The 21400-nt window shown below is 39.9% G+C and overlaps 1 protein-coding gene across 1 annotated transcript; it reads left to right on the top strand.

The window, feature by feature from the left end:
- The first annotated feature begins 248 nt into the window (after positions 1-248).
- LOC110934032 lies at positions 249-2712 on the top strand. Its single transcript, XM_022177229.1, has 3 exons — positions 249-1244; positions 1448-1702; positions 1789-2712. Exons 1-3 carry the CDS (start codon positions 249-251, stop codon positions 2710-2712), a joined length of 2175 nt encoding a protein of 724 aa, XP_022032921.1.
- Positions 2713-21400: the final 18688 nt, after the last annotated feature.

Below are 21400 nucleotides of genomic sequence, written 5' to 3'. Positions count from 1 at the left end.
CGTCGCAAACGCATCAGCTTAACTACTTGCGACGGACTCATACCTCCTCACATCCTGTCGCTGTCATACAATCATTAAGTATTTGCGACGCTTACTGTGTCGCTAACGCATATCACATCAGTTTATTAAATACAGGTTTTATTAAATACCGGTTCATTAAATACCGGTTTATCTTAAAGTTTTACTCATCTTAAAGTTTTACTACTGAGTGAATTTTACTCTACTTTGAACTGTTACTTTCGTGTATTATGGCGGTTAGATTTGTGGTTTACACCGGTGGCAAGTGGGAATTCGTTGACGGTAGGCGTGAGTACGTAATGCAAGCTGATTCTCTTATACGTGGGTTTGAAACTAATTTTGCCAAAATTTCGTATGATAACTTTTTTAAAAATGTGTGCGACTTTTGTGGTTTTCGAAATATCACACGGTTATCCTACAAGATGTCTGATTATTCTGAACCTATAGATATTATAGATGATTCAGATCTTTTATTTTTTTTCAAACTGTGGGAAAATAATCCTACAGAACTTTTTAAACTATACGTGGTGCAAGAAGTTGGTGTGGGTTCTTCTTCTTGTTCTCCTACGTTTGAATATAAATGCCCCGATTTAAATGATTGTGTTTTTTCAAAGGATGATTTTAAGGCCAACGATAAACTAGAATTTATTGATAATAAAGATAAATGTCGATTTTATGAAGGCTACACCTTTCGTAACAAGCAGGAAATGAAAATCGAACTAGGAAAGATGTGCTTATCCGAATCTTTTTCTTATAAAGTAGACAGGTCATCAAAGACTCGTTATGAAGTATCATGTGTTGTTGAAAATTGTGAGTGGAGTTTCAAATCCGCTAGTCGGCAATCTTGTGATGTTTTCTACGTTAAATCTTTTAACAACAAACATACGTGTTCTAAGACGCAGACACATCCACACATGCGTCAGGCTAACCCAATGGTTGTTGGTAGCATGTTAAAAGAACAATTTCAAAATTCTGGTCGAATTTACCGTTGCCCAGAAATAGTCAAAGATCTTAGAATTAAAGAAGGAGTCAATATAACTTATATGCAAGCGTGGCGAGGAAAAAACAATGCATTACAACTTTTGCATGGAAATTCAGCAAGTTCTTTTGCTGAACTTCCAATTTACTGCTACAATTTGGAGAAGGCTAATCCAGGAACAGTGACGCACATATTGACTGATTCGGAGGATCGTTTTGAAATGGTATTTGTCGCCCTAGGTGCCGCGGTAAGTGACGCCTTAAATTTTCTAGTAATAACCGAACTAAAATGTTAATTTATTCTATGTTACAAAACTGTTAACGTTAATAAAATGTTAATTTTCATCTATCTAACAATTTGTTAATGTTAATATTTATTCATGTTTATTTTCATCTATCTAAAAAAACGTTAATTTTTATCTATCTAACAAATTGTTAATGTTAATGTTAGATTCGTGCCTTTGTAAGAACCTTAAGACCGGTCATTATCATAGACGCGGCCCATTTGAAAGGCGAGTTTAAAGGAACATTGTTTTTGGCTGTGGGCATGGACGGAAACAATCAGATTTTGCCTGTTGGTTACGGGATTGGTAAATCTGAAGACGGTAATTCGTGGACTTGGTTCCTTTCAAAACTTAAAGATTGTATTGGCGATCATCCAGAGTTGGCAATCATTTCTGACCGAGCACCTTCTATACAATTAGCCGTAAGGGCCGTGTTTCCACAAGCGTTTCACGGGTTGTGTTGTCGTCATTTAATGGTTAACCTTAAATTACCCAAAAAAAAAAAAAGGAAAACGAGTCTCTATGGTGGCAGACTTGCAAATCTTACCGGCTTTCCGATTTTGAGGAATCTTTCAACGCGTTATGTGCCGCAGTTCCGAGACTAAGGAACACTCTTACGACAATTGGGTTTGAGAAGTGGTCAAGAGCACATTGTCCTGTTAAAAGATACCATTATATGACTTCTAATAGTGCCGAGTCGATGAACGCTCTATCAAAACATTCCCGAAAATTGCCGGTGACGCAACTTATTGAATTTTTCCGGCAATCTGTTCAAAAATGGTTTTATGATCGTCGCAACCAGGGAATCCATGGTGAACACTTACTAACAGAGTGGGCTGTAAATAAGATCCAACACAAAATTGAAAACTCTAGGACTTGGACGGTCACCGGCGTTCGTGTTAACAGTTTTGAAGTTGAAGATGGTAAAAAAAGAGGGTTCGTTGATTTAGCTAACGGCACATGCACTTGTCGGGTATGGCAATTATCTGGTTTGCCATGTGGTCACGTTATTGCTGTATCAAGATTTTTAGGTGAAAGCGACTGTGGTCATTATTCTATGTCATGTTACAGTAACGAAGTTTATAAAGCAACGTATGCAGAAGAGATAAATCCTATCCCGCATAAATCTGAGTGGGAAAAACCGGACGGTTTATTAAATCTGCAACCACCGAATATTACCAAACGTCAATCCGGTCGGCCAAAGGAAAACAAGCGAATCCTGTCACGAGGGGAGGAACCCACTCCCATATTCTGTGGCCGGTGCCGAAGTCACGGCCATCACCGGGAAAGTTGTAGACACCCCACATATTCCCAGAGTACCTCCCGGGGCATCTCAACGACGCATGTACGAAGCGTAGAAGTCGAACCAGAGGATTTCAGGGATTACGTATCGCAACATACAATCCCCACGTACAATTTAGGAGAGGATTAAAACCCCGTAAATGTTATAGCCTATCAGGTTATTAGTTTTAGGGAGTTTTATGTGAAACCGTCTTTATGTGAAATGCACTATTACTGTTATCGTTTTATATTTTTATGTGAAATGCGTTTTATATTTTTATGTCCATATTATTAACAAAAACAAATTAAACATTTAAAGGATGCATTTAGTTTCTAAAACTAAATTAAACAGTTAAAGTATATTTTTAAAGGATGCATATTTTATCAATTCTATTACTGTTTAAAAAAAAAGGCATAACAATCTAATTTTAAAGATACTAAATTACAAGGACTAACAGTTAAAAGATACTAGTTCCATCCGATCAGAGATTAACCAAGCATGGTAGTAAAAAAAAAGGCCTAACAATCTACTTCCAATGAGCATCATCACAAGACCATTCTGAGTCGGAAGAATGCTCCCCCGGGTAGAAATCATGGCACACATCATCACAAGACCAATCTGGTTGATGGAGGTCATTCCAAAAAGATTCCAACACCTCTGGGTCGTAGTCCAACTCTGGATCTGGAAGAGACGCCTCAAACTCTTGTTTCAACACTTCAATCACCGCGTCATGGTCATCAAACCAATCCTGCACCAGATACCGCACTATGTCTAACTCATTGTCTGCCACTTCCTCAACAAATTGGTTTTTCTACACATCGGACATCATGAAAGATTAATATAAACTAGAGATAGCTTCTTCAAAGTAAAATTTAATTTAAAATTAAAATTCATTATCAAATTTTATTTAAAAATACATATAAACTACAACAATCATCAACCAACTAAACAATAAACACATCTTTAAAAACATTGCCTCCTTAGCTTTCTTAATCGCGAAATCATCCTTGCTTTCCATGCTTCTTAGAAGTACCGGTATTACCTTGTCACAACCGTTGCACGAGGACGAAGGTGCAGATGAAGAGGAAGGTGTATCGGCCCACCTAATAAAACCACATTCTTGCTTCTGTTAAAAAAAAAGAGCCATTATGAAATACCCATAAAATCCGGCATAAGAACATATAAAATCCGGCATAAGAGCCATTACAAAAGTAACTTACACAGCATAAGAACTTTCGATTTGGATTAGCCTCCGTCCTTGAAAGCTTGTAGCAGGTTGCCGCTCCACACGAACATATGAAATTAGAAGGTTCCACGAACTGAGTAGATTTGTTGGATGAGGAAGAAGCTGATTTTTGAGACATTTATTCGGTTGGTTTAAACAGTTTTGGGAAAGAAGCTCGGTTGGTGGTAGCAGGTTTTGGGAGGAATGCATACATATATAGGTGATGACAAAATACATGACCTGTTTCACAAAACAAGGTACCGGCCCACAAACAAGGTACCGGCCCACAAACAAAGTACCTGTTTCATTAAAACAAAATACCTGTTTCATTAAAACATGGTACCGGCCCACAAACAAAATACATGACCGGCCCACCATCAAAATACTTGACCAGCCCACAAACAAATACATTAACCGGCCCACCAACAAAATTCTAAAAAAAAAAAACAAAGTAGCATACATATTCCACAAATACATTAACCGGCCCTTTCTACCTTTAACATGACCTGTTCCATAACCCAAAAAATCATCAACATTAACCCTCATGATCCGAGTCGTTTTGCATTTTGTTGCTAGTGGACACGATATCAAAATTTTCTGGTAAGAGACTTTCGTAGAATAACACCGTTAGCCTTTGCCTCATTTGCTTCGCAACCACAGCCGTGTCTTCGTCTTCTTGAAATATTGGTTGTTTCTTGATTAACCTTTCTTGGAAAATGCAAACCCAAATCCCGCAATCTCCGAGACCGCCTGATTGTTGGGGCACTTTGTCTGGGTAGATCGTTTTGAACGGGAGAGACATCTTCAATGGCTTGTCCGCGTAGTAGCCGTTGATGCGTAGCCATACGTCGAAGGCAACATTCATTTTACAGACAACCTCTGTTCTTCTCATGGCCATACTTGCACACTCCGAAAGACTGCACAAGTTACAATTTTTTTATAGAATTATAAAGCCTGTTGAACTATTGCACAAGTACAAATAAGAGAACTGCTTATTCAAAAACATGTCCAATTACCTGTCATATATCGTAAAGGTTTCATCTCGAAGGTTGAATACCCCTAAAAACCAATGCAATCTTGGAATATTCAACGGTACATAAACCTGTTTCATTCACAAACATAGCGAGACATAAAACATAGCATTAATACGCTTGGATGATTACAATAACAACATAACACTTACCTCGTCGACATCGGCGATTGGAGGCACAGGCTCCAAGGAGCCATCGAAGTAACACCTCGCCTTCCGTTTCGACTCACATTCAAATAAGGTCATTTGAAAGTAAGGCGGTAGAATGCTCCACCGGTCGGTTGGTTTCCTCGTCTCATACATCGTAATCATCCAAGCGTATAAATGCTGTTTTTTATGATGATTAAATACTAAGTTTTTTTTTTTAAACATAAATAACATAAGAAACAAAACATTATCATTCTTACATCATCGGATAACCAACCGTTTCCTTTGTCGCCCATCAAAGACATCCAAAAATCAGGACCAACTTCACCGCCCATCAACGTCCCAAGCCGCCGCAATCTTAAATCTGTTTTGCAAACTTTAGCAAATTCACTTTCATACCAACTCTTGATTTTTTCAAGAGTACTTTCGTTTGCATCTCTTTCGTTTGCATCGGCACTATCTTCCGTTTCCATCTCTTTCTTCGTTTTCTTTTTTTTCTTTGACACCCTCTTCATAACAACATAAGGTGATAGCGTACATGCAGACGGTTTCCATAACCTTTCCGACCGCCGCAATAATGCAATCTCGACGGCATCATCCTAACAAAATAAATTTTTTAAAAAAAATCACATTCCGTTGGCTTCATCAGCCCAACTTTACCAAAACAATAACATCTTGCTAATTAACAAACAAGTTGGCTTACAGGAGGATTAGACGGTTGCATTTTGTCTGTTGGCACATGATAAACAGGAGCATCGTTGTCGTTTTCGAACAGGTCGTCTTCCACCTGAATACATAAACTGTAATTAACTATATGATAATTAGCATTAAACCACAACATTACCTTTTCATCGGCATGACCAGAACGGTTTTCACCCTTCATGCTAGTGAGCTGTATAAGATGAAATTCATTATTGACATATATAAACATCAAAAAAACATAAAACAGTTGTAATTGAACCCCTACCAATGATTAATGAACAAATGGGTATCATAACTAGGATTAAACCACAACATTACCTTTTCATCGTCATCACCAGAACGGTTTTCACCCTTCTGGCTAGTGAGCTGTATAAGATGAAAGTCCTTATTGACATATATAAACATCAAAAAAACATAAAACAGTTGTAATTGAACCCCTACCAATGATTAATGAACAAATGGGTATCATAACTAGCAGTAAACCACAACATTACCTTTTCATCGTCATCACCAGTACGGTTTTCACCCTTCTGACTAGTGAGCTGCATAAGATGAAAGTCATTATTGACATATATAAACATCAAAAAAAACATAAAACAGTTGTAATTGAACACCTACATCGGACTTTATTAGCTGACTAAGCCTCGGGTTATTTGCATGAAGCCGATTGTCCAGAATTGATTTAAATTCTTCCACCAAGAATGTCTGTATTTCATCAGGAATTGAATATTGTAATCCCGAAATAGTCACAGATCTTCTTTTCTTTGATTCTTTGGCATCTTTCATGTTGAAAGACGATCCAAAACACTGAAACCCATCACCAAAACAATCTTTTGGTTTTTGATTACCAATAGTGTGTATTGTCTGGAAACTGGGCTGCCTGGTAATCACCGGTTGATTCAATATGCCAACAGCACGTAAATACTGTTCACTATCTCTGTACCATTCACACTGCCTTTCATCGCTAGTGGCGCTTACATCTAGTATTGGACGGTATAAATCATTCTGCAAGTATAAATCAGATAGTATTAATCAAAAGAATATACACCTCAAAAATAGTACAAATATATCGTAATACCGTCTTTGCTGTTTCCAAAATTCGCTCGACAGTTGTAATCGTAAGCCGTGTCCCCGGGCCCCAACTTAGAAATCTAGGAATTCTGGGTGATTTATAAAATTTTTCCATCTGTTTAAATTCTGGGAAAATTTCTAAAATCCACATCTGCACATATAAACGATAATCATTAACCAGTAAGAAAGATAGGATTGTTTATCCAACACAGAAATCATTACCTTGAATGGCCAAACGCATCCAGGCAAATTGAAACCTGCGTTACCGGGTACGTGACGTCGAGTCATATCGTAGACATGTGAATAGGTGCTCTCCCAAAGATAACTGCCCCATGGGAAATGGTTCCATGCTTCTAAGTCATCAACAAGATTCATCAACTTCATATCTATGGTTTCGTGACTTTGAGTGCCTTTAAAAGCTAACCCTACTATCATCAAAAGGCAGATACGGAGACAATCATCCTCCGAAAAGTTTGACCAGTCTGAAGTGAAAATCTCGTTCAAGTCGCGTTGTTTAACCACCCTTTTCCCTGGAAATATCCTAGATTTGAAAGAATTGGCTGACTCGTTGAATATGACATTTGGGTACTCCCCAAATCTTAACCCGGTGATAACACAAAACTGTAAGGGGGTAAACAAGACTGAATCATTGCCGAACATGTAACATATTCCATGACTAGGGTTTTCAGTGAAAGCCTGATGTCGGGCAACACAGAACAACAATGGGCTTTCACAAATCACAGACTCAATATCCAAATAGTGCCCGAAGACACTATCCCTCAACCTAAGTTGTATCCTTGCAGTGACTGTTTTCTTGATCCTATCGATGATTGTCCAAACAGCTCTAACTCTAATTCTAGGATTCTTAACCTAAACAATCATAATGAAATGCAGAAAAAACATAAAGGCAAGATTATAACCAAAATAATAATAAATCTATAAGAACACATGGTTTGCTTACCGGTTTGGCGGAAGGAGCGGCATTGTCCACGAATGCAGTGGCAGAATGCATGAGGTCATCTGCATTGTTGATGGGTGGTAAAGGGAAATCATCCCAACAATTCCAGTCCATTGTGGTCCCCGAGAGAGAAACGATGGCGGTTTGACGGGTCGGGTCGGATCGTCTTCAACAAACTTACATCGGTTCGGGTCACACCTCTTCGGGTCAGAATCCCTAATCGTGTAGATGAGCACTAAATGGAACCAGGGTATGACGGATCAGAGTAAGAAAGGTGGGATCTTCTTCAAAAGAATGACTGATCTGAATATGAACGGCCGGATCTCCGACACACCACCGCCGGATAGAACTTGAAGGGTCGGATCTCCGTCAAGAGGTGGGAACCAGTAACCCGATTGTGATGCGTCCACGTGAGCACTGAACGTTGACTTTGAATATTTAAGAGTTTGCACGTGTTTTGATGAGTTTGGGACGCATCGAATGAGTTTGCACATGGTTTGATGAGTTTGAAACCTATCTAATGAGTTTGGAACCTATCTAATGAGTTTGCCACAAGTTGTCGTTCCCAAGCTTACAAAAATTGCGGTATATCTAGGAGCAGTATTGGTTGACATGCAATACTGGAAAAAATCAGGAAAACAGGAAAAAATAATGTCATTTGAGATGAATGACGACTACGTCGTGTCTCGCAGCTCCCTGTTTGGTAACGAAGCAGTTTATCTATGTATGATAATGGAACATCTGCTCACGGATAAACCGATCAGTCTCACTAGTGATATGAAGGAAAAATTTATGACATATAGAAGGTTTATGGCAGATAAATTGTATTTTTGGCGTTGCTTACCGCGTCCAAATATTGTTTAATGTGAAATTTGTTTCGACGAACGTTTGTTTAACTATAAATCTAAGTACTTTTTAATGTTGTTTTGTTTTATTTCGCCGAACGTTTATTATCAACGTTTATTATCAACGTTTATTATCAACGTTTATTATCAAGGTGACCGTTCAAAGTAAAGTTAGTAAAACTTTAAGATAAACCGGCATATTTAAAAAAAAAAAATTAACTTGCATTCGTTAGCGACGGATGGATAGTCGCAAAAAAATTAACTTGCATTCAAGATCTTATATTTGTGACAGCAAAGCTGATGCGTTTGCGACGCATGGCAAGCGTCGCAAATCACTAAAGATCCTCCACGAAATTTTTGACAGCGACTGTGATGTGACTGATGTGATTGCTCTGACCCAAACGCCTGCCTTGCGTCGGCCGACTCAAGTGATGCGTCTCGGAACCTGACTTTTTGTTGCGTTACAAACTCATCCGACGGGTCTGGAACGGACGCATAAAATAATGTGTTACCTCTTGAGCCAGACGCAAGCCATCCGGCTTGCCTCTAGTTAGAGGCTTTGGATGAGTCTGGCTGAGTCACTCTGGAAGTAATCATTACTGTTACACGTGTCGATGGATGATTGGCTGACAGAAAAAAGCAAGAAAAAGAGGCATCAGCCGCATTGGGAATAGAGATGGTCTTTCCAAAGACTCATGACTTGGCTGAAATGGTAAATTGACTATTTTCTTGGCTAAAATGGTAATTTTCTCAAAAAACAATGCATGTAGACTTTGTTTTATGGATGATGATGATCAATGGCTAATTTAAAATTTTTAGATGTATCGTTTTTTCTTTTTATTTTAATAAGAATCAACTATTTTATTTATTCCGGCCTTTTTACTTTAATAAGAATCAACTATTTTATTTATTCCTGTCTGCGTTTAAAGTTTGTTTATAGATATTTTGCAGCACAGGAAAACAAGGAGTAAACTTTCCATTTTTTTGTTTTTCTTATTTTTTTCGTATCATCTATATATGAACACGATCCCACATGCGCTAGTCATATCTACGGGTCACCCAACACCAGAACCGGCCCGCTTGTTGAAAAGCCTATTTGAAAAACAACTCTAAAATCCCCCTCTTTGCAGCCCAACCCAACAAAGCTCAATGAAGTTAATGATAATCACTAACGAGCAAGGATGTAAGTCGTGTGCGCTTGATAGTTGCGTAAAAAAATCAACAGAAAATTGTTCCTTGTTCGCGGTCTATTTCGGGACATGCTTTTTGATCATTATTTGCGAATATGAATAACATCTAATGACTTAGTTACAACTTAAAATTACCATCAACCAGATATTTTAGTTATGAAACCGTCCACAACATCAGATGTCTATGATGGGCCATCGCACGTGAGGATATCTTGCCCTAGTTTATTGCAAAAATATATAAAGCTGAATTCCTTTTTAATCCTCGTTAAGAGTATAAGCAGTGGAATCAGACCCCCTGTTGGTGCACTTGTGTCTGTACTTTGTCTGTATTCGGTCTGATATAAACGATGTCCTGATTTGTGTTGTAAGTTGACCAAGTCAACCATCCTCCGGTTTGACTTGGACAACAGTTGAAAGAGGTTCTGATCGAAGGATAGCCTCGAAGGATACACCTGATCCTTCGAGGTGATCGAAAGATATGGTTCGACCATGGTTCGACCATTAGACCTCGAAGGATGATCCTTCGAGGTCCATGCTGATCTTTCGTGTAACATGTGGTCGACAGATGATCCTTCGGACCATCTGTCGAATCCTTCGAGCAGACCTGCTGAGCTGGGTATATATACCCATGCATGTGTTGAGTGTGAGTTAGTTCTGCCATTTGCACCGAGAGATAGAGAGTTTCTTTGAGAGCATTCTGTCGGAACTCACACACACACACTTGAGAGTTTACATGTTAGATTTGTAAACATTGAGCTTGTAACCGAACCCTCATTGCATCAATACAAGTTGTGTTAATCGGTGAACTTGTGTGTTTGTTTCTCTACTTGCTACTAACTCGGTTTGCTTGCTAGCTTGGATTCCGCACTCGCTAGTAGGTTTGTATAACAAGGTTTAGGTTCGTTATCCTCCGCGGAAAGGGACCTACAAGTGGTATCAGAGCTTGGCTCTTAACCTTGTTTAAAACCGGGTTTGTTCAAGTGTTTGGTGTGCTTGAACACTTGGTTTAGCACCCGTTTTTGGTGGTTTTCTTGCTTGTTTAAACTGAAAAACGTTTTCTAAACCTTCGGGAGTGTTCAAGGTTGGGTTGGGTAACTTGAAAAATTGTTTTTAAGTAACTTGATATTTCCGGTCAAGTTCCGATCAAGGTTTCCGGTGACTAGTGTGAAGATAAGGTTTTCCTTTTTGGGCAATCTTTTCAAAGTTGGTGGGAAAGTACGTCTGACCATACCTTTTGCCGAAAGTTGACCTTACCAACCTGTCACCTTTTCACCAACCTTTCACATCAGATCAGATTGTGTCAGAGCTCTCGAAAGATATCTTTCGACATCGAAAGATCATCCTTCGATATCTTTCGATCAAGGAGGGCTCGAAAGATTAATATCCTTCGACCCATCCTTCGAAGTCTGAAACATATCCTTCGAGAAAGGAATCATTTCGAAAGATTAGTGTCCGAAAGATTAGGATCCTTCGTATTGGTGAATCTTTCGAGATCTGTTATTCGAAAGATAAAGAGTTAACTCGAAAGATAAGGATCTTTCAAAAGGGAATCCTTCGAGCTCTTGAATCTTTCGAAATCATTGTTCGAGAGTCAACAGTAATCTTTCGAATACTGTTGATCCTTCGAACAATAAATCGATCTTTCGACTGTGGTCAGTTTATTGCTAACAAGTTTCTGTGATTTCAGATCTTTCGACCAGGATCTTTCGGTTGTGTTATCTTTCGGATCATTCCTACTTAGCATTTATTTTGCTTATCTATCATGAATCCGAGTTGGTGGGGAAGTCCGGCTCCAGACAGTGGAAAATACATGAATACTAGTCAATCTCCATCATGGGCCGAATCTCCGGTATCTACATCCTCACAAACAAATGCCACTCCAGCTGGTCAATGGGCGTTTGTTTCAAATCAAACTCCGAGTATTCAAAGTCTTCTACTAAGCGAAAGTGAAACCGGAAGTTTGAACAGGCCTCCAAAGTTGATGCATCTTCATGAATATCCAGGATGGGTTGATCGTTTTCATACATACATTCTTGGTCAAAATACAGAGTTGTGGTTGCGGTTCATTACGGAATTCGATCAAACAATCGAGGTTGCTGCTTCTTCGACAGCTACATTTGCCGATCTTCCTGATGATCAAAAGAAGACGTATGACTTAGAAAAGAAAGCATACGCTATTCTCACTCAAGCACTGAGCAAGGATATTTATCATCAGTTCGTCAGTTTCAAGACTACGAAGAAGCTGTGGGATGCATTGAAGACGAGAGGAGTAGGTAATGAAGCCACACGTCAACTACGACGAGATCTACTGAAGAAAGAATTCGATGGCTTCACATGTATGGATAAGGAGTCCTTGGGAGATATGACAAGCCGTTTCTATCATCTACTTACTGAGCTGACGAACTTTGAAGTCACAACGACTCCAACAGAGGTGGTAAAGAAGTTTGCCGATGCATTGCCTCCTCAATGGAATAACTTCCTGGAGATCTTGAAGTACAACGGAACGTTGAGAACTACAAATATCAACGATTTCGTGCAGCTTCTGGAGAACAAGGATCAGGAAGAAACTTTGAAGGCAAAGAGAGTTGCAGTGCCACAGAATCCAGAGATGTATTATGGCACCTCCACTACTTCATCTGCAAAAGGCGGTTCACATGCTCCACTTCAAACGGCGTTTGTCACAAGCACGGATATGTATGGCAATCCAGTGCAAGTTCCTGTAAAGTCGCCTCCAACCACAGATCTGTATGGAAATCCAATACAACCACCTCCTCCTCCTCCTGCTCAACAACCACAATATGCGTGTTATGGAGGAACATCATCTGCTGCAGGTCAACAATCAAAGTCAAGTACAGTACAGCTCGACACGTCAAGCTTTTCTAAAATCAGTGTAGAAGTAGCTAAGGAACACATGGAGCTGCTTAACACTGTAGTGAGCGCTTACTGTGGGTTGATAGAAGGTCAGATTGGAAACATTAATCTGACACAAGAAGATTACAGGCAGATTGATAAGGAAGAGATGGACTTGATGGACATCAAGTGGGCCTTTGCGAGTGCTGTGAGAAGAGCAAAGGATTGGATGGAAAGTACTGGCAGAACCAGCTTGGAAAGTAAGCGAGACACCAAGTATGGGTTTGATAAGCAAGCTGTTAAGTGCTTCAACTGTGGTGAACGGGGCCACTTTAAACGGGAATGCACTAAGCCAGCCCAGCACGGGAATCAAAACCCCTTCAGAAACCAAGGCAACCAGCAGAACAGAAACAATGATCGTACATTGGTGCCTGTCAACAACCAAACCAACCGAGCACTTGCAGTTCAGGTGGATGAAGGTTGTGACTGGTCAATCCAGTTGGGTGGTGATGCTCCTGATGGAACAGCATGTTTTGCTCAGATTGTGAAGGAGCTAGTTCACACCAATGGTGGAGAATCTTCTGCCAGTGGTGATGAATCGTCTGAAGATGAAGACTCCTCTGGATACAGTAGGAGCGTTGATGAAGAATCATCCAATTCTAGTGATGATCATGTGGGTGAGACATCTAATGTTTCGGATGATATCGACATTGATGAACTCTTGGGGGAAGCTGTAGCAGAAACTCAACGAAGATCTATTCTGGTGGATCAGGCTGCTTACTCTTCGTCTTCTCTCCATTCAGCTTTTATGGCTAATGTCGACGGTTCATCAAGTCAGGTACGTGTCGATGAACCCACTGCTATTAACTGTGATGAATGTGATAGATTGCATGCTAGGTGTGCTGATTTGGAAGGAAACATGTCTGAGTTGCAAGCCAAACATGATGCTTTACAAGCTAGTTTGTTTGACTTGCAAGACAAACATAGTTCCTTGAGTGCTGATTGGTGTGACTTGCAAAGCAAGCATGAAGCTTTGCAAGAGAAATATGATGTGACATTCATCCACAATCAGAAGTTGACTGTGGACCTCTCTAAATGCACAGAAGCCAACATGTTTTATGAAAACCATGAAAAAGAATTTAAGTCAGTAATTGAAACATTAAAGAAGGATAAAACAGAACTGACTAAAATGGTTTCAAGAAAACAAACTGATATTAATTTGTATATATCTCGCCTTGAGAGTATGCAAAAAGAGATGGCTTGTGTGAAAACCGAAAGTGATGCGATCAAACTCAAGCTAGACAGTTATTTGAGTTCTAGCTATGTGTTAGATCACATCATTGACGTTCAGAAGGAAAAGAGAGATGTCACATGCATAGGCTATAAGAAGTGTCCACCACCAGTGAGACATAATTATGATGCCATGCCTGATGAAGAGGACAGGGTTTTCTTTGAACCTTCTGTGCCTCTAGATGTTAAGGAGTTTGCTGCAGGACTCGGATACCAAAAGGAAGTATCCTCAGATTCAGATGTGTCAGCAGATACATTTGTGAGTGCTGAACAGAATCAAGATCCTCCAGTTGTAATTGAGGATGCTGATTCGTCTGATGATGAATCTGATGATATTGTCCCAGCAAAGTCTGATGCGGTAGTCAAAAATGAGGACATACCTCTTGAGAATCACATTCTATGTGATCCCCCTGTACAACCCGCTAAGACTATTGCAACTGAGTCCTCATCTGCAGGAGAGTCGGAGAGTGTGAATTTGCTGTACACTCTAGTTGGTGATGATAAAATTTACTCAGACAAAGATTTTCCCATTAAGAATGTTAATCAATCCTTAATCTGCAAAGTCTTTGAGAATTCGACAAGTAAGTTCTTGGGAAAGGCAGGACCTAAAGTTACAGTTACACAGTGTCCTCCTATTCCAAAGGCTGAAATTCGAAAACAATTTGGCAACAAGAAATTACCAACAGTGCCAACACAGCAAAATCACACCAAACCCAAAGGTAAAGCACCGGCTCAAACTAACAAGAAGCCGAACCAAAAGAAGAAGAAAAATGTTAACTTTGTGAAATCGACGGGAACAGACAAAATTGAAAAGTTTGAAAATCAATCTAACTTAGATTTTGTCAAGAAAGCTATTGTCGAGAAAAGAAATGAACCAAGCAGTTCAAAACCTAGTACCTCGGGTTCACAAAGTTCAACATCATCGGCTAGACGATCACATGATTCTTCGGGGTTTGTAGAACGAAGATCATGTTTTGAGTGTGGAACCATTGGGCACATTATTAGAAACTGCCCATATCTTCATAAACAAAAGGAAAAGGTTGATGATCCCCGTGGCAAAGCTGACCGTAAGCAAACTGTTTCCACAAAACAAGATCCCCGCCTTGTAAAAGAAAGGGAAAAGAAACAGAAACGCCAACAGGTCAAAAAGATAGAAAAAGCGATTAAAACCGATACGGTTCAAAAACAATCTGTTGTTGTAAAACCAGAAAATTCTAAAACTTCAAATCATCAAGAAGTTAAAATTTTAAAGAAAAACACTGGTGAAACCAAACAGACTTGGAAACCAAAAACGGTTACTGAATCAGGGGGACCATCACAATTCACCAACCATCAAAGACAAGAAGTTATTGTCATTGATGAAAATGGAAGACCCAAGACCACAATGGCTTGGGTCCCCATCTCCAACTAATTTATTTGAGTTCATGTGCAGGGTGCTTCAGGAGGAACTATCAGTAGTCATTGGATTGTTGATAGTGGGGCATCCAGGCACATGACGGGCGACATGAAGCTTCTCTACGACGTTAAATCTATTAGAGGAGGTTATGTTGCCTTTGCTGGAGATAAAGGTGGATACATTACAGGTGAAGGAATGATATCTAACGGGATTGTCAGCTTTGACAAGATCAATTTTGTGCAACAACTTGATCACAATCTTCTTAGTGTTTCTCAAATTTGTGACAAGAAATTTTCAGTACACTTTGATGCTAATGGATGTTATGTGCTGAAACCCGGCTTCAAAATTCCAAAAGAATGGATTCTCTTGTCGGCTCCAAGGATAAATGATCTGTACGTCCTTGACATGAGCCAGGCTATTACTACGTCTGCACAAGCAACTTGTTTCGTTTCAAAAGCCACAGAAAAAGACACTATCTCTTGGCACAGACGAATGGGTCACATTCACTTACGCAAAATGAATCATTTGGTTTCAAATGAATTGGTGAATGGTGTTCCCCTCAAAAATTTCCATCTTCAAGACATCTGTGTTTCGTGCCAGAAAGGAAAGCAAACAAAGAAAAAGCACCCTACAAAGAAGATCAACACAGTGGCAATTCCTCTTGAACGTTTGCACATGGATTTGTTCGGTCCTGTCAAGCACAAGAGTATTCGGGGTGATCAATACTGCCTCGTGGTTACTGATGATTATTCAAGATTTTCTTGGGTTGCGTTCATGGCACACAAGAGTGAAACCTTTGGCATCATCAAAAACTTGATCATTCAGATTGAGAATTTGTATAAGTTGAAGGTTAGGCGGATACGTAGCGACAATGGTACTGAATTTAAAAATCATTCCATGACGGAGTTCTGCACTTCAAAGGGTATTCTTCATGAGTTTAGTGCAGCTTATACTCCTCAACAGAATGGTGTCGCTGAACGTAAGAACCGCACATTGATCGAGACTGCTAGGACAATGTTGGTAGAGTCGCAGCTACCCATTCCATTCTGGACTGAAGCTGTGGCCTCTGCATGTTACACATTGAACAGAGTCCTTACAGTCAAAAGACACAACAAGACCTGCTTCGAGCTTCTTCAAAAACGGAAACCAGATTTGTCTTATCTAGAACCGTTTGGAGCTCCATGCACAATCATCGATCCTAATGGAAAGTTTGGGGCAAGAGCCATTGATGGATACTTTCTTGGGTATGCCACCCCTAACTTACGAGTCTGGAATCTAGAGACTAAAAGGGTCGAGGAATGGTCTGAGGTCAGAGTACAAAGGCATACCTTGCCAGTCAAAAATCCGGGTCAACCTTGGATGTTTGAGTATGATGACTTCTTCAATTCGATCAATGTTGAAGCCGCTGAAGAAAATGCTGCGGCTAGGATGTTTTTCGAGAGTGTCAATGCAACAGTTTCACCGGTGGTTCGTCCGATTCTTGTGAATCAAGAACCATCTTCTTCGGTGAACAATAATACTCTCAACAATGAGGATTTTCATGATGCAAACGAATTGAATGAATCTTCAGAGGATGATGAATTTCTAGATGCAGATCAAGAAGCTCCTACAACAGCAGTTCATGGTACTTCAGAGGGTACTCCTCCAGTGGATACACATAGAACAGCTGAGACTACTGCATCATCCTCTTCGTCAATTCCGGGTCTTGAATTGGTTGTTGATCTTAATCTTAACAACCTGGGTATAAATGTTCCAGTTCCAGATAATCCAGAAACAAGGATTCATAATACCCATCCTCAACAAAACATCATTGGAAATGTGCAAAGTGGCGTACAAACAAGAAACATGTTGCGGAACAACAACAATGCAGGCTTGTATGCAGCTATTCGAGAATCCGGGCAACAAAACGACTGGTCCTTCGCGTGTTATGTCTCACAAGAAGAACCAAGAACGTGGAAAGAAGCCTTGAAAGATAATGCTTGGGTTGAAGCAATGCAGGAAGAACTGCAACAATTCCAGAAGCTGGGTGTCTGGAAACTCGTAGAGAAACCTGCTGGATACAAGAAGATTGGTACCCGTTGGGTTTTCAAATGCAAAAAGGATGACCGCGGAGTTGTTATCCGAAACAAAGCACGTTTAGTCGTTCAGGGTTTTCGTCAGATTGAAGGGATCGACTACAACGAAGTCTATGCACCAGTGGCACGTCTCGAAGCAATTCGAATCTTTCTAGCCTATGCGTCCTTCAAAGGATTCAAGGTCTATCAGATGGACGTGAAAAGTGCATTTTTACATGGTGTGGTTGAAGAAGAGGTGTACGTCGAACAGCCTCCAGGTTTTGAAGATCCTATCCATCCCGATCGGGTTTGGTTGCTCAACAAAGCTCTTTATGGTCTTCATCAAGCACCGCGAGCTTGGTATGCAACCTTATCTCACTATCTGCTGGAGAACGGTTTTCGTAGAGGTCTTATCGACTGTACTCTTTTCATCAAAGAACAAGATGGAGATCTTCTTCTGGTACAGGTATACGTTGATGATATTATTTTTGGTTCTACTAATGATGTCTTGTGTAGGGAATTCGAGCGCATTATGCAGGATAAATTCGAGATGAGTGCTATGGGGGAAATGACTTTCTTCTTGGGCCTACAAGTACAACAAACGGAGTCTGGGATATTCATCCATCAGACTAAATATGTTGGTGACATCTTGAGCCGGTTCCAGATGTCTGATGCAACGCCCATTGGTACCCCATTGCCAACTAATCACGGAATTACTCCAGACTTAAAGGGAGAAGTTGTTAGCCCTTCAATCTATCGCGCTATGATCGGATCTCTTATGTACCTCACAGCATCAAGGCCAGACATAATGTACCCGACGTGCCTGCTTGCCAGATATCAAGTTAACCCGAAGGCCTCACATCTTGGTGCTGTTAAAAGGATTTTTCGTTATTTGAAGGCGTACCCTGACACCGGTCTGTGGTACCCTAGGGATAATAACTTTGAATTGGTAGCTTTCAGTGATTCTGATTTTGGCGGATGCAAAATCGACGGCAAATCCACAACGGCTGGATGTCAGTTTTTAGGAAATCGCCTAGTCACATGGCAGTGCAAGAAGCAGACGTGTGTAGCTACATCAACATGCGAAGCTGAATACATTGCTGCCTCAAGTTGTTGCTCCCAAGTTCTTTGGATTCAACAACAAATGCGGGACTACGGTTTTGAATTCCTAACTACTCCTATTTACGTTGATAATTCTGCTGCTTTAGATATCACTAGAAATCCTGTGCAGCATTCAAAGACCAAACACATCGAAATCAAATATCACTTCATACGTGATTGCTTTGAGAAAAGGCTAATCGATGTTGTTAAGGTCCACACCGATGACCAACGTGCCGACTTATTTACCAAAGCTTTTGACAAATCAAGATTTGACTTTTTATTACTGGTAAACGGCATTAAGGTCAAGCAAGAGTAAAACCAGCATCGGAAAATCATTTTTGTAAATATCTTTGTGTGTTTTTAAATTTATCTTAGTTTATTGATTTTAGGGGGAGTAAATCCAAAAATCTGAAAATCCAAAAACATCGAAAAATTTCAAAAACACAAAAACAATAGAAAAACAAAAATGAGTTTCCTGGAGAGCAAAAGAGAAAATGATAGTACATCAGTGGTCTATCCAAACCTCTTTAAACCTTTAATGAAAAACGATAAGCAGCTCTATATAAGATGTATCGGTAGGCTCACAATCATTTTAAAGTGTGCAGGGTGATATAAATCTTAATCGACTGAAGATCAGGTGGGAACCATTCATTGGCATATGGTCTTAGTACCGAAATTTCGTTTGATAGATTGCCGAGGTTCTGAGATATTCGGTCTTTATGCTGCTTATCATCTGGGTATCATGGTTGTATCTTTTACCGAAAAATAACGGGGACGCAAGTCTAGATCTTCCATGATACTATACATACGTGTACATATTGCATACTACATTCGACCTCAATAAGTGATAAACAATCACATGTCCAAAACAAATAAGTGATAAAATATCAAATTCTTCCGGGTGTCAAGTTCGTCTCTCTGCTGTACGGAAGTACTGACCTGTTCACGGACTTGCACCTGTGCCCTCATGCATACGAAAATCAAGTTCCTCATCAATAAGTGATTATATCACATAGGGCTTGTTTTCAATTCAAAATAAGTGAGTATCTCACAATTTATACGGTCAAACAGATGATAATCGGTATACTCACCGGTAAGATGAACTCTCGTGCATACCTTGATACGGGAATGTGTCGTGATGTGGATGAACACCGGTCGGTAAGTATAAATCATACATTAACGTATCCTCTAAACATGATTACATCTGATAAGTTGAGCTTAAGTGGACAACAATACCGATAATTGTTATAGGATGCTTATCTTAATGTTAACTAACTGAACAACAAGAGTGTTTTGGCATGACCGTACACTGATATGATTCTCTTACCCTCGAAACTCGCAAAAAGAATGTCTGTATATATTTATTTACTGCTTAACTTTTATTATTTCTTTTAAACAGTTTCGTCGTTTGGTGCATATCAGCACGACATTAGCGGTGATGTCGTTTGATAACACTCAAAGGATTTTAAATTGTTGTATTTTAATTTCAAAAATACCAAAAAGATTTTAGGCTTGTTTTAATATAAACTTTATAAAAGCCAAAAAGATTTTATTTCTGCCTTATTTTCGATCGTACGATGTTGGAGCTCAAGTCTTCGTTGCCTGAAACCTGAACGAAAACCGAATTGACTAAATCTTCATAAACGGTCAAAAATTTGCATGTTTGAAAGTTAAAACTAAAATTGACAAATTTAAACTTTCAAACTGTCGGACGGTGTTTGATTATGACATGGTCATTCGTGTGTCATGTGTTTATGTTAACTATATTCCAAGCAGTTGTTCTCATTATGCGTTTAGATTTCTTGCATGTGCAGATTCTAAAGGCTGGGAGAACATGGTTGATGACGAGCTTTGGAATGAAGACACGACGAGAAGGCGCTCAATGAATGAAGATGATCGAGTTGCCGTTGGCCATCATCAACACCACAAGGATCTTACTCCATAAAGTTAAAGTATTTCACGAGCATAACTCAAGGAGGAGCTTATGTTAAGGGGGAGTTTGTCAACACACTTCCTACATGATACGGGTAGTTTGTTGATACACTCTCTGCTTTCAAGACGTGAAGACTTTGAAGATCCTCCGACTTTGAAGACCTGGAAGGACATCAGAGTTTTGAGAACTCGAAGACCAAAGACCGTCGAAGTTCAAGACGAGTCTACATTTATTGGAAGACAAAGACAAAGCTACAGCCAAGGGGGAGTTTGTTGGTGCACTTGTGTCTGTACTTTGTCTGTATTCGGTCTGATATAAACGATGTCCTGATTTGTGTTGTAAGTTGACCAAGTCAACCATCCTCCGGTTTGACTTGGACAACAGTTGAAAGAGGTTCTGATCGAAGGATAGCCTCGAAGGATACACCTGATCCTTCGAGGTGATCGAAAGATATGGTTCGACCATGGTTCGACCATTAGACCTCGAAGGATGATCCTTCGAGGTCCATGCTGATCTTTCGTGTAACATGTGGTCGACAGATGATCCTTCGGACCATCTGTCGAATCCTTCGAGCAGACCTGCTGAGCTGGGTATATATACCCATGCATGTGTTGAGTGTGAGTTAGTTCTGCCATTTGCACCGAGAGATAGAGAGTTTCTTTGAGAGCATTCTGTCGGAACTCACACACACACACTTGAGAGTTTACATGTTAGATTTGTAAACATTGAGCTTGTAACCGAACCCTCATTGCATCAATACAAGTTGTGTTAATCGGTGAACTTGTGTGTTTGTTTCTCTACTTGCTACTAACTCGGTTTGCTTGCTAGCTTGGATTCCGCACTCGCTAGTAGGTTTGTATAACAAGGTTTAGGTTCGTTATCCTCCGCGGAAAGGGACCTACACCCCCACTCCACATGAGGTGGTTCCGTTGGCCGCTGTTGCACGGGTTTGCCTGTCCCCTTAACGCCCCTAGGGGTGATGTGGTCAAGGGCTATGACTATTGATCTAACCCTGTGCCCATTTTAATTTTGAATGAACATATGTA

This window comes from Helianthus annuus, chromosome 1 (genome assembly GCF_002127325.2).
Source record: "Helianthus annuus cultivar XRQ/B chromosome 1, HanXRQr2.0-SUNRISE, whole genome shotgun sequence".
NCBI classification, from domain to species: Eukaryota; Viridiplantae; Streptophyta; class Magnoliopsida; order Asterales; family Asteraceae; genus Helianthus; species Helianthus annuus.
This window is presented reverse-complemented; position numbering and strand designations above follow the sequence as displayed.